This window comes from Austrofundulus limnaeus, unplaced genomic scaffold, assembly GCF_001266775.1.
Source record: "Austrofundulus limnaeus strain Quisiro unplaced genomic scaffold, Austrofundulus_limnaeus-1.0 Scaffold359, whole genome shotgun sequence".
Taxonomy (NCBI): domain Eukaryota; kingdom Metazoa; phylum Chordata; class Actinopteri; order Cyprinodontiformes; family Rivulidae; genus Austrofundulus; species Austrofundulus limnaeus.
Genome location: NW_013952761.1, coordinates 510,714 through 525,849, shown reverse-complemented (window position 1 = coordinate 525,849; position 15,136 = coordinate 510,714). Strand labels below are relative to the sequence as shown.

The 15,136-nt window shown below is 37.1% G+C and overlaps 1 protein-coding gene across 1 annotated transcript in view; it reads right to left on the bottom strand.

Annotated features, from left to right (window-relative positions):
• LOC106528115 (citrate lyase subunit beta-like protein, mitochondrial) overlaps positions 1-1,430 on the bottom strand; it is a gene marked incomplete at its 3' end in the record, with an annotated part of 3,226 nt that extends 1,796 nt beyond the window's left edge. Inside the window, 1 exon segment of the mRNA XM_014023196.1 lies at positions 1,236-1,430. Coding sequence (XP_013878650.1) covers positions 1,236-1,279 — 44 coding nt within the window.
• Positions 1,431-15,136: the final 13,706 nt, after the last annotated feature.

The window sequence follows — 15,136 nt, the reverse complement described above, 5'->3', positions numbered from 1 at the left end:
TATATATATAAAATTTGTGTGAAATCCACAATTATTTGTTTATTCAGTCAGTATTTAACACAGCTGATACAATAACCTGTTAAAATATGGAAAGGATGTTAGCAAAATATTTTATGACCCACTTGATGGTCTTCAAAGAATTTTTCAGAATGTAATCCTTCAAGTCGTTAATTTCAAAATAATTTAGTGAAAGTATTCTTACAAGTGAATACCGTTTAAAGTCAATCAAGTTCAAGATGGCTGCCCCAGCTAAGTGCACAGGAAATACAAAAAAAGGGCTGTTTCTCACCCAATCTGACAGATGCTGGACTAAAACTTTGTGGGGCAATTCACTCTTAGAAAACCACATTGTGTGGCATTTTTGGGTAAAACTTTGACATCAGCTGTTTTGTGTCAACAATAAGTGACTGGACAATTTTCAATGAAATTTTCATTAGATGTAAATCTATAATTGATCAATGTTTGGAGTCACCCCAGTTTAGGATGTCCTTTTCAACCTTACGAAACACAAAAATGTCTATAAATTCAGCTGAAATATGATGTGGTATTATGTGACAGTCATCCTACTACGAGAACACACATACTACAAGTTCTCACAAGAGATCGAGCAGACCATAACAAGGTTAAACAAAAACCGATATCTCCATAATTTATCATCTTATGATAAGAAAATGACAAAACTCTGACATGAAAAGCAATGGGCAATATGCATTCCTTCAAGCAATACTAGGCCTATAATTTAGTTTCTATGTAGGCTAGTTCATAAAAAAAAATAACGTTTTGCTTTGCAGCCGAATACAATATACTACAAACAATAGAATGAGAAGAATCAGATGAACATTGCTTAAATCTTTATATAAGAAAAACTGACTGGAAATTGTCTTGTTTTCCATCCTAGACAATCATGTTTATAACTTACATATTAATATTAGAATAACATCGTATTTGAACTCTGTTCAAACATACAGGCTACCAGACTGTTTTGGCTCACTGGGCTATTTCTTCTTTCAAACAAAGAAGCAAAGTTCACAACAACTCACTCTCTGCTGTTTAGTTTCAGGTTCGTGAGTTGTTCTATCGTTTCGAACTCAAAAAGCTGCGACAAATGACTGGAAAATTTAACTACAATCTGGTAATATACTGGGCGGAACACCTTTGCAGTACAGTTTTCCATGTACGGGTTTTCTAAAGTGAATGAGGAAATGCATTATAAAAAGTGAAAAACAGAGACTTACAGCGTAAGAAGACCTCTCACAGGACGAGTAATGCRCGCCGCCATGTTTTCCAGTGACGATACAAGACAACGCACGGATTGGCTTCCTCAGATGTTTCCGCTGTCGGATGAGTCATGTGATTGGCCAAAGACAAAAGAGGGGCGGGGTTTGGGAAACAAGACACGTGGTTAAGTAAACAATATAAACAGACAGGTTGTAGGAGCTGTCACAGGGAGGCAAGAAACACAAGCCCTTCTGATTCTGGAAAAAAAGGGGAAAAAGCTGAAAAGAATGAGAGCATTTTTAAGTAGCTATCAAAAGTTTTTGTTTGTTTGCTTTTTTGTCTCTGAAATGGTGACGTGTTCACTGAGGCAGAAAAGACAGAAAGTCTGTCATGCACCTGAGACAAGCTGGAAAAATACAAGCAGAAACAGAGATATGAGCACAGGTCACATCACCATAGGAGTTGTCTGTCACAGCAGTGGTGAATTACTACCACTACCATCAGCCAGGTCCGAGTGTTGTGAACAAATGACACGCAGTATTTGCCATGATTAGGTCTGCAGGGGATGTGCTCCAAATGTCAGTGTTCAAGGACAAGTCTTTGGGATGTGTTTTTGTACCAAAATGTACTGCAGAACTTACTGTTTGAAAAATGTATGTTAGTGGTGAAAGAATAAAGTAAAAATATTTTGTCACTTTCAGTGGAAAGCTGAAGTTATTAGTTAATGTTATATATGCATATATAGGTTTATAAATTCAGACAAAATAAAATAAAAAATAGAAAAAAGTATTTCTTAGAAATAAATCATGTTTACTGACTGCATACAAAAAAAATCAAATTAAAATAAAACATGGAGAGAAAATGTGTAGTAYATCCCCCCTTTTTGAAACTATAAAATATCGAGAATTTTCATATTAACAACAAATCAAAATACGCTCATACATTTTTACCTTGATTGTCTCCTAATTTTTTCAATTTCCTCTCAATTATAAACATTTAAAATTGGAAGCTGGTAGGATCAGAGTGAAGTGAGTCAAACATGGAAAACCAAATTAAATTCAGTTTATTCATATCACCAAGTCCCAATGAATGTCGTCCCAGGACACTGTGAAAAAAATCCATCTAAAGAAGCCAGCAGATTATGTTGAATCACTTCATTGCAGTCACTCATACTGAGCAAGCACACTGGCAACAGTGGAATGTACAAATTCCCTTTTACCCAAAAATGAACCTCCAGCAGAACCAGAACCAGGATGAGCGGCCATCTGCCTTGACAGGCTGGGTTTGAGGGGACAGGAAAGAGACACCCAGACACTGGCCCAGGTGTCATTTTCTATTAAAAAAATAAAGACAAAAAAAACATTATAGGAATTACTACAAATATAATAATTTTAATCTATTCTCTTTTACTTGCTTTTTTTCTGGCATGTAAAAAAATATTTTTAAATTACAGAACATCCTTGGGAAACACCTTAGCTGTTTTATGTATTTACATTAGACATTCTGTTTTCCAATCTGCAATATAAGAATTTATGCAACGTAAGAATKTTCAGTTTTAGTGAAAATGAATTGCACGTCTAAACCAAGTGGGGACATGTTTAAATTCATCCTTGCATGAGTTTAAAAAAAATGCATCGCAACAAAAAAATTCCATCCACTGGTTACTTGGAAACTACTTCTTTCCCTCCCCCCTTCTGTCCATCGAACACAATTCTTGTCTACTAATCCAGTTTTGATAGCATTTGGCACACTTTCTTTGGATCACAGCGAGATGCTTAACTTCCATTCTGGTCTCCCCTAGGAACCTCTGAGCCCAAGAAAGAAGTTGACACCAGGTCGAGCCAGAGCTGGGAGGTTCTCTGTGTCCTTGTGAGGCAGAAAAAAATGATTTTTTTTTCTTCTTCAAGTCAACCCCAGCCACACAAACACACACTGACACACACACATACACAAACATGTTAACAAGCTCATCAGCCTGTCAGTTAATTTGAGATTTATGCTGAATACATGCATTCTTGTCTGGTTTGTTGTTGAAAGTTACAATCACCTAACGACCCCCCAAAAGACAACAGAATATAAAATATGTCAAAGAGAAAGCTTTTTGCCTTTGTCCTCCTTCGTGTGTSYCCCCCCCCCCCCACTTCCATCCAAATGTACAATGCATCACTAGGCCTTGATGCCTCAGAAGTCTGGGTTCATTAAAATCTTGAACCAGTGCCAAAGCTGTAGTCGGAGATAAAAAGAATATGAAAGGATAACAAAATTTATGGATGGTGAGACACCACCTCACCCTGGCATTTATAATAAACAAATGGTTTCTGTTTCCAATTTAAATTTCTCATTATACTGTGACTTTTGGAAAATGTGTTTTGATTTACTAACATTTTATCTGAAAAACTGTATAATTGATTAGATTTACATGGCTCTGATTTTGATGCTGATCGCTTGCCTTCCCCAGCAGCACCCCACCCTCAGTCCAACCCCTCCACCCCCACCACCCAAAAAAGAATGATCTGAACAGCTCCTGAGGCACATTAACATCATATAAAACAAACCTACATATCAAACAGGTTTTTTTTTTCTCCTCCTGATAAAATAATTGGTTTAAACCAGCGCAGAAACCAGTTCATCCCTTTGAAAGGAAACCTCTATGAGGGCACCAAAAAATAAAAAAAAATGGCAAGATAGACTTCACAGCCAAAGTGAGATGGACATCAATGCAGTGTGCCAGCAATGGCTATATTAACCCATGGCTAAATCCCATCACACAAATGTCAGTGTATCCGTTATGAAACCATGACATTTAGATCCAAGGTCTCCATTGTGGTTTTAGAGGGAACTGATGTTTGTCCATTCTTTGCATCTGCCTCACAACCAACTGTAGTCCAAACATAAAAAAGATTAAAGATCACAAAAATCTTTAATTTTATGGCACAAGGCAATAATGTTCATCTTTGTATATTTCAAAACAAAGCATAAAAGTTACACCTACTTGTAAATATTTTTTCTTAAATTTGAAAAAAATTTACACATCAATTTCATACAAAGATAATGAATATTTATACACTGCTTAGAAGACATGGATGTTATGAAATTGGAAAAAAAACTGTTTTAAACATTGTTTTTATTTTGTATTGTACTTTTTTGGTAAATAATCATACATTAAATTTTTGAGAAAAAAATCAGGAATTGTACCGTAACCCATTTTATTAAAATACTTAAATAATAACAGCAACAAAAAAAGTATCAATAACTTATTAATAGAGTTAATCCAATTCAAGAAGGCTGCAATGTTTAGTCAATATTAGCAAATACTTAAAAAGGCTGTTTTTTCCTCCAAATGTTTTAACTAATTTGTTGCTTTTACAGTATTTGTATCATCTTTTCTCTTATAGGTTATGATTTTATTGGTTATTGTTTTACTGAATTTATTTGCTGTACAGCAACACTGACACAGCTTTTCTTCTTTGTAAAGTGCCATATGAATGAAATTAGCATTGACATATTTCCTCAACACCCCCAGCAGCAATATTCGACTAACTCCTCCTAATTTACTCTGGACAACCTTTCTGAACATCACAGTTATCACCACAGCACACCAGGATGAGCCCAGCCTGACACATCACGACCACTCAGGAGTCATGTGTAATGAGCAGCAAAAGCCATATTCAACAACTGGACAGTAAATATGAAGCTTTCATGTAATGACAGCAGCACCTAAAATTCACTTGGCTGAGAATCACATCTTTAAATATCACCTCTGTACATTAGTTTGGATCTTCTTTACCTCTCCTCAGGGATCAGAAAGCTGGCAGGGTTAAGAAGTAAGAGGTCGGTACAGAGGAAAAAGYGCAATAGAACTCTTTTATTACTAAATCTCTCCTCGTTTTCTATCTCTCTTTTTTACTAAGGGCTGTCCAAATGTGRATTTCAAATGATATCATGACAATTTTTCATGCTCTTCAGACCAGTGATGTTTTACCGACTCATTTGCTATGATACCTTGTTACGGATCCAGCTGTGAATCAGGGASGATTCATGGGGCTAGAAGCCCAACCCCTGCTGAGCCTGGCCAATGACCTGGAAGGCAATAGGGGATGCCAGTGCCTGCAGCATGTGCTGCACTGACAAAGCAGCAGGGCACCGTCAAAAACCCTCTCATACAAACTTTGCAGATCACTCTGTTTTTAACAGATGAGTAAGCACTGGTGCTAACTTCTTTTTTTTTCTTCTTTCTTTGCCCTCACATGAGATTCATGGATTTCCCTTTGCGAGAGCGTGGCTATGGTTGACGCACAGCAAAGCCCTTGCCCACAAGGGGAATGGTGTAGTGGTGGATCTGAGAGAGAAGACTACAGATAGCATGTGGCAGGGTCACTGCACAGGTTAAGCAACATTTCAGTTGAATGCCCAATGAGAGAAGTGGAGTGTGGTTGGAAAAGACCAGCACACCAGTTCGGGAGCATTTCAGAATAAATTTTGGCCTTCGAACCAAAATCAGCTGATTCGATTATATGTATTAATATTAGAAGTAATAAACAGTTTTAACTATTTTTCAACCTTTTTGCAAGTCTTGTATAAAGTACCTCGAAGTGAAACATGAGTAAAAGTACAAGTATCAAAAATAATTTGGTAATAATTAGTGTCCTCTAAAAATASYASTTGAGTAAATGTCTTAAAGTATTTGACATTTACTGCACTTAGGTTTCAAAAATAAAAAACAAAAGTATTGAGTAAATGTGAATGGTTACAATTTCCAAAATGGCATTTATTGGAAAGTGACCTTCCTAAAAAACATTTTACCAAAGACCATAATCACTATAATGTTATATTAAAATGTTAATGTTGAAAAAAAATAGGATGCACCTGTTATAGGTACATATACAGTATCTCTGCCATGATCATCTTCATACGGCACGTCTTCTACAGGGGTTAGACCAAAAAAACTGAAACACCTGGTTTTAGACCATAACATCCCTTTCAGACAGCTTCCTCTTGCGTCCACAGTTAATTCTGTTGGATGTGGTTGGTCCTTCTTGGTGGTATGCTGACATTACCCTGKAKACYGTGGCTCTTGATACTGTACATCACAAAGACTTGCTGTCTTGGTCACAGATGCACCAGCAAGAYGTGCACCAACAATTTGTCCTCTTTTGAACTCTGGTATGTCACCCATAATGTTGAGTGCATTGCAAWATTTTGAGCAAAACTGTGCTCTTACCCTGCTAACTGAACCTTCACACTCTGCTCTTACTGGTGCAATGTGCAATTAATGAAGACTGGCCACCAGGCTGGTCCAATTTAGCCATGAAACCTCCCACATTAAAATGACAGGCGTTTCAATTTCATTGTCTAACCCCTGTATGTTTTGATGTGGCATGATTTATGTCATACAGGTGTGATGGATTCTCTAAAAGGTGTCAGAATGGTATTTATTTATATTTCTTCCAACCACAGTTAAATTCACTGTATCTGGGAGTCACCATGTATTTGAATAGGTTTTAAGTTTTTTGAACAATAACAAACCAAATGAAAACAAGCCAAAATTAAACAGGAGTAATGACTTCCTACTTCTTACATTTGTAAATGTAAGGAAGAGGAAGTACAGATCATTGTGTGACAATATAAGGCATAAAAATAAAAGGAATTGAGGAAAGTATGGATAACCAAAATTTCTACATAAGTGAAGTAACAAAATATTTTTATTTTGTTACTCTATGTTTTTCAAAATTAATTCACTGATTTTTCTGTACATGGATAACAAAATGGTGTATTAGAATGAGAAAAAAACAACAGCCTAATCCATTCATTAATTTTTGTATTCATCAACAGGATTTCAACGGGTGTTTAAGGCAGTTTGGGTTTCCAGATGAGAGCCCTCACGCAATCCAAAGCCCTTGATGACTTCTGCATTACTAAAATGATGCTGCCAGGACTGATGGAGCTGGGAGTGTCAGGAGGCATTAGACTTTACAACACCTAGCTGCACCTTTTGACCCAGTCTACCACCAACTTACTGACACAACAACCATGAGCAGAAGAAAATAAAAGAAAAAAAATGTTAAAAGAAATTATCATGAAACAAAAAGATGAATCCGATGTCATAGTGAAGAATAATTGGGGGGGAGGGAGTAGGAAACATATGCTAAGCCTCAGACATCTCTGCAGGCTAACCAAATCACAGGAAATGGTTTTAACGGCTTTTTGCACTCTAATTTGTCCTCTCTCACTTCATTTAACTAAATTAATGAGCGGGACWAGCCAGAACTCCAAATATCACCTTCTTGGCCATCTTGTTGAAAGATTGCTTTTCTATATTTCAGTGAATTTTAGCAAAAGGAAAATGTGTTTGCTGTATGCAACACCAAATGGATGTGACTCTCAAAAACCTCTCAGAATATTGACTGTGGGAAAATGCTAAGCAAAATTAAAAAGGGAGATAAACTTGATAATTTGAAGACGTGATTTAGATCTTTTAATTTTAGTTTAAGTTTAGTCGGGTCTTGTGGAAAGGCTTTGTACAATTAAGATCTTGCCTGTTGTTGATAACTTTTTGATCAATCTCAGTTTAGCGAAATGGAGTGTTATTCTGACTGAATTGATAAACTACATTGCAGAAAGTGTCCATCTAACCATGTGTTACAATCTTATATCCAGCCTAAAGTATGTTTAATCTTGTTTTGTGGCTGATGCACTAAGCATGAGCAGAATGTGTTATTATTAAAGCTCTTTCTGATGGGTTCTTCTGCYAGGCATTAACCAGGAATTTTTTCCTTAATTCAAAAAGTCTTACCAAGTGAAAATGTCTCACTGCACTGGCTGACCATCTCATTTAATTTGAGAAGATTCAAACTATAATTTAATATGTTTAAAATATTTTTTTAGATGGTTAATACTTATACATTAAAGCCCTGTTGTGTCCGTATTTACCCTCTCGAGGGGTGAGGTCATCAGATCAGAATCTTAATGGTCCCCTTCACTCATTTTAAGTCTAGAGGTGATCACTCCTTCCAGGCCGTTGCTCCAAGGCTCTGGAATGAACTTCCGCACTCAATACATGTACTTGAATCTGTGGTTGCTTTTAAGAGCAAACTTAAAACTTTCCATTTTTCATAAAGCCTTTTAACAATTCCAGTGTGTTGTCTGTTTCTTAGCAATTGTTTTATGATGTTGTTAATGTTTTATTGTTTTTTCTGTATAATTTTGCACCTTTGTAAAGCACTTTGTGACCCTCTATGTCTGTGAAAGGTGTTATATAAATAAACTTTTACTTACTTTCCTTACTTATTTTTTGCAGTGTAACAGCTAGACTGAGTGGGAGTAAAACTGAAGAAGGTAGCTGCTGTCTTAAAACAACTGAAATCTTAAAACCTCATAGCCTTTTATGTGAATACTATGTACTTTACCTTGACATCCCTGTATTTATGTATGTACAATATGTGGTTATTTATACAGAATTAWGTGGTTAATTGCAAACACAAACAGTGGCAGTAGCAGCTAGCTGTAACACTTTCAGTGCAGCTTTAGCACTTCCTGCAAAAATAGCATCATATTTACGTTAAAATTACCATGTTTTTGTTTGCATGAACTGCAGCAAATATCAATCCATCCACCCATCACAGGTATATAAAATGCTTAGAAGAAATAACTAAGTAAAAGTAAAAGACCTAAAAATAACTGGTAATAATAATTTCACTGTCAAGAACAGTAATGAAGTAAAGGTCATAAAACTGCTTACAATAATTGGGAAAGTAAAAGTACGTTTGCACACACACTAAGAAATGAGGTTTTAATTTTTTTTTTACCAAACTGGTTTCACTAAACCGAGTTGAGTTAAATGAGGAAGAAAATCAGTGGCGGCTGGTCTATAGGGGGCGCTAGGGCACCACCCCACCACTATTTCTGGTACACACAAAGATAAATTAAAAATAAATAAATAAATAAATAAATTAAAATTTAAAATAACAAAATAAAATGTCATTAACGTTTCGAAAAAACATTGTATATATATTTTCTGAGAAGTAAACTAAATAATTTATAGTTATTGATGTGTAAGCTTACATTTTACTCACAAGCTTTTTCGCGTTGAGTCACTTCCGGGTCACGAGCTGTTCGTCACCCCAGATTCCCATAGACAAGTCATTGTTAGATTTTGGACATGTGCAGTAAGTCCCCAATGCAGAAGAATAGGGTGGCCTGGGGCGCAGCATRWGGCCGCCCCACAGCTGAAGAAAATGTGTAAATTGCTTTACATTTACTCAACTCGGTTTAGACAACTTGGTTTAGTAAATTCTACACTTCAATTTTTAGCATGCATAAATAATTTCTTTCATGATGASTTCCRGTCAYATTTAAATTTGTAACTTGTAACTATGTGTTACATTTAAAATGAAATAATGACAATTATATTTTATGTTTTGAATGTTACAAAATAAAATTAAAAGATGCTGTAAAAAATATACTTGGTAAAATTACAAATCCGCAAAAAAAATTACTTAAATACTGTAACAAAGTACATGCACTTACTTATTATACACCTCTGCTATCCATTATATTTTACCTACTTCTTCCTTTTAAGGTCAGGGGGTCACTGGTGTCACCTTGTACAGGTCAAAAGTCTACAGGGCCACATAGTGACAAACATCCATTCACTCTCTCACTCWCAYCTACRGAMAATTTAGAGTTACCAAATAGCGTGAAATTCATGTTTTTGGTCTGTACAGGAAACTGGAGTACCCAAAGTAAACCCATGCATGCAAGACTTAAGAGAACACACAAACTTCATCTAGAAAAGACCCCGACTGGGATTCTATCTGGCAACCTTCTTGCYGAGGCAATAGCCCTACCAACTGAGCCACTGTGAATTTTTTCATTTATAAATTGTTTTAAGACTACAGTAATTCACTTTGGTCTGTGTGATGTAGCGCTTAGCTCCTCAATCCTGTCAAATGTAATCTATCAATCTACAAGTAAGAAAAAAAACAGTTTATAATCTTTCCATAGAACACCATTTAAATATAAAAAATCTGAACTATCCCTTTAAGATCCGTGATTTCATTGTGGGTCGTGGTTTGCTGGCTGTTATGAAAGAATGTTCTTGTTCTTTTTCTCAGTGCACTGACACTAAACAAACACAGTGGGGTAGTGGCCTTGCAACATGACACTCGTGGACTGAGAAACACCTACATCAGAGAGGACCTAAAGCTGTGTACACACAGTTCACCTCAGGACAGACTTGCTTACAGCACAACGTCAGTGATGGACTCCCCCTGTGCTCTCTGTCTGTGACAGTACGGTGGACAAAGTTCCCATAGCATGCTGCAGGCTAAATCATGCAAGATACAGTTTCATAGCAGCAAAAGCCATCAGAATTGCACTGCTTTTATTTAACACTTCAACCCAGTGGCTAGATCTTGCTTCTACCCATACTTTTCTGTACTGATTCATGTAATGGTACACGCCCATTCATAATTCAAACAAGTTGTGGAGCTGGTACCAGTTTCCCATCAGACTTGTCACTGACACCACATTATCACAACATCACAGTTGTCCCACGGGTTGCTGTTGCTGTGAAAAGTGGTCACAACTGACTGGTTAGCATGAGCAAGAGGAACACTGGAGGCAATCGCTAAATGTCATGCAAGTGGCCTGTGACATTTTTTCTAACACAAGTGATGGCAAGAGACAAAACAGAGAAACGTTACGCTCTGAGTAATATTTTGATCAAAATGGTGTTACGAGTCAAGTCTGAGCTCCGCGCCGGTTAGCCTTTAACCCACTTTTRATGCAGGTCACAGGCTCCATCGAGGCCAAATCTGAGAGAGCTGATGTCCTATTTCTAAAACTGCATTAAAACAAAACAAACAAAACATCCYGACCACAGCAGACTTTGTTGTACTCCAATTTGTCACGGGCTTATCAAGAYCTATTCATCATTGATTTAGTAATTACCAGAATCTCACCCTCCCCACACCCWTCCAACACAAACACAATTTTCTCCAAGCGATGGTCAGCCTGCAAAACCAGAATGTGTTGGCACCATTATGATATAAATACTGAGACACCTTGGGCATAACAAAGCTGTCAACTGAACATTTGTTTTTCATTTTTCACCACCCAAAACACCTCAGTCTGAGGGGGTTGAAGCAGACAAGGCGTTAAAAATGTGCCGCAAAACACTAAATATGTTGCCCTTTGGTGAATTTGGATGCTTAACCAGATGGGACTTGGATTGGTTTCCTTTTTAATTTGGTGCAACAGGCTTGTCTTCATTCCCATTCAACGAGTTCTCACCTCTGCACATGCTTGCCGGTAGTTGAAGATTAAAGGCAGAGACACGCATGTAGAAGACTTAGACAAGCATGATAATTGTGTAACACGCAAATACACACACATGCTCATATAGCAGCTGCTGTGACTGTTGTCTCCTTCTCATCGCTAAAGTTTTGTTCATTAAAAACGCACAAGTCCATGTCAAGTGAACTGAAAGAGCTGCGTGAGTTGACCCATACATGCGACTAAGCTGTTGTAACCCCCACCACTCCGTCCCACCATAAGTAGATCAAAGCACATCTGTTTCAGTGTCCAGCAGCCACACATCTATAATTGCAAACTGGCCTGAATGGCTTAGAGCAACCTATTAGATGCTAAGCAGTTTGGACGCAGGAGATGCTAAAGCATATGAGCGTATTGAAACCATCAGTAATCACCTGACGGGGAACTCTCACAGTGGCAGTGTGTCTGGTCCCAAGCGGACTGAAATAGATATCACAACTTCAGCCGAAGGGGCTGGAATTGACCACGCAGCTGGGATTGAGGAGCAGGCATTGCTACGAGTCAGGGATGACCCTCAGACCCTACCGGCATCAAAAGAAGCATCAGTTAGAGATCAGTTTTAGTCAAAAGTTTCTGGCAGGAGATGGTACATTAGGCTCATTCTCTTTACCATTGTTGCAGACCCCAAACAAGAATGAGTACATTTAGTTTCAGGCAAATAAATAAGAGCCAGAGAAGGAGAGTTCACAGCGCCAAATTAGGTGTGGGGGAGTCCGAGCTGCTCTCCGCTGAATTGAGCGAGCAGCAACTGACGAGCGAAGCCTCAAGTTGGCCAGTTGTCACGATGTGACACTGATTCGGCCTAATGAGCGTAGTGCTGTCACCACACATCTGCCTCTCATTCACTTGTAGAATCTGGCAGATTCAAAAACCTGCTGGAGTCGCTGCTAGATGCTGGAAGTTGAGACGTTGCCACCTCGCTGTTTGCCAGGACGTGCAAAAAGACTCACAAAGTGGGGTTCAACTACAGCATCAGGCAAAACAAACACAAAWGTGATGCTATGACTTGTCATCCAAACTGAGGAACAAATAGAGACAGGTAGGTGTCATTAATTGGCAGAGAATTTAAAAACTTCCAAGTTTGTCTTGATTTTAGTTTTTAATATGATCAAGTTTGCTTTTATTGTCGAGAAAGTAATACAATTTCTAAATTTGCTAAATACTGTATATTTTATAATAATTACCCCTTTCATATTTGAAAAATGTTTATTTCATTTTTTTATATATGTGTTTTAAACCTGGCCTAAATGATTAGATTTGTAGAACTGGTATGAATGTAATGAATTTCTTCCTTTTTTTTTCCTGCTGATCAGAAGAAACAATATAAAACACTGTGTTCTTCTAAGGCTCTAATGATGATGAGGTCGCTGTGTCTGGTGATCTGCAGAAGACAGCAGTCCTCCCATCTGTCCCAAAGATTCCGAAGGCGTCTCTGTAGACCAAGCAGCAGCTCGAAGATTCCTCATGGGCATCCTCCTGGAAAATAACACAAAGGTTTACTAAACATCACTGTGGCGGTGGCACCAATTATTGTTAATATACATCAAATAGCCCCAGCCTGGTCCCACTAAACAGACTGATCAYTCCAATGATGGCAACTGTCAGTCTGCTCCCCAATGAGGAGAGCTGTTGAAATAATTAGTCCATGCCCTGTGAGTGAAACAATAATACAGCAGCCGAGACGACATCCAAAATATGCGCAGCGCCTCCGATGACCTGAAAACCYGCCACAGCAAAGGCAAGGGTGCAAATAGGAATCTGGACACAGATGAGTCCAGGTTTGTTTAAAGTACACAATGGTTTTATTAGAAGAGATGAGGAGCAGATAGGAACACAAATCTTAGAACATGCAGTGACATGATGTTTATGATTCAGATTCGATTACAGTGTTCCACTGAAAAATGAAAGACATCATTGGTTTTGAAAATRTCAGTTTGTGTGTCCTGTTAGAAAAAGACCTCAATAACCACTGAATGTACACAGCTGCTCTACCTCTGCTCCAGTACAGCTACCCCCCATACCCTTTGTTTCAAAGAGTTACAAATTACTGCATTGCGATTTTTGGGGGTTTTATGAAGAACTCCAAATTCTTACATTCTCAACATAAAACAAACAGTCTAAAACTCCAGCATGAAAGGCAGTGGACAACATGCATTCATTTAAAGGATGATAGTCCAGTTTTTTTTTGTAAATTATATATATTTTTAAATTTTGGACAAAATGAACTTCATGCATTTTATTTTTAAACGCACCATTAAACTAGTGTCACAATAGGCTGGGTTTGGTGGTGATTAATTGGGAATGTGAGATTTTCCAAACTGTTTTAAATTGTTTGTGGTTGTCCTCAGTATTTGTGGGGCCTTGCTATTTAAAAAAAAGATATATATTTTTTCTAAACAGTCACAAACCCATCTTAGTTTTTGTAAGTATTGAGTGCTGGTTAATTTTTAAAAACGTAGCCATTTTACTTATTTTTGTTGCTGAATTTTATTTGTTTGTTACCTTTATTTAGCCAAGGAAATCATGTTTCTTTTGCAAAGGAGGGGAAGTGAACTGGATCACAAGGTTAAAACCCACAAGCACAAGGAGTTCACAGAAACACCACGGGTCTGAACTGGGGATCGAACCCAGGGCCTTCTTACTGTGAGGCATCAGTGCTAACCACTATCCATCATGCTGTCATATGAAAACTTGTGTAACCTGACAGTGTTTGCATTATTTACATAAAATAATARTGCACTAAAATAACAAACAAAAATAAAAAGCAACACTTTTATTTATCAAACCTTTTTATACAAGATGTAGTCAATTTTACACTTTTATAAAAGCTTTTAAAGTTCTTTAAATAAGTAACAAAGCCTGGATGTATTCAGAATAAAATGTTTAATATTAATTCAACATGAATCCAGTTGAAAATGTGCATATTTTCTTCACAATTCCATGTCTTTAACAAGTCCCCAACAGTCACAACCCAGTGAGAGACCACCTTTAGGCTAWAATAATCAAACAGGACAAGGCAGAAAAGAGCAAATACAAATTTTGCCTTAGCACTATATGTTCAGTGAAAGACATTATTACCATCTAAAATAAACGATAAGACAAAGTATCAAAGTAAAGCCTTTGGATTATAACTGAGGCAGAGGTCAGAGTTCAAGCCTTAAAGCATTATTTCAATACAGATCCTCAAGATGGTGCTGCTACGTTGTTTTTATCTTTGTAGAATTCACGAAATAAATAATAAAAATGCACAATCTCCCAAAATTCTCTAAAACTTGTTTGTATGGCCTCTCATTAACTGACTCCATGCTTGAAACTATTTATTATTTTAATATTGTATTTCTTTACAATGATTACACAAGTCTATCTCTACACCCAAAGATGCTGTGAAGAGGTGAAAATTAATGTCCAAAAACATGAAAAATAACAATAATTCCATACAAAGTAATATATTTGAATCAACATGATAATTTATAGCTATGCAAATATACGTTCATATTTGCACATAATTTATATAAAAATACAGAAAGTGAGAAAAAAACCTTGTTTGTGGGTGAGAAGTCATGAGCAGTTCAAAATAACACCA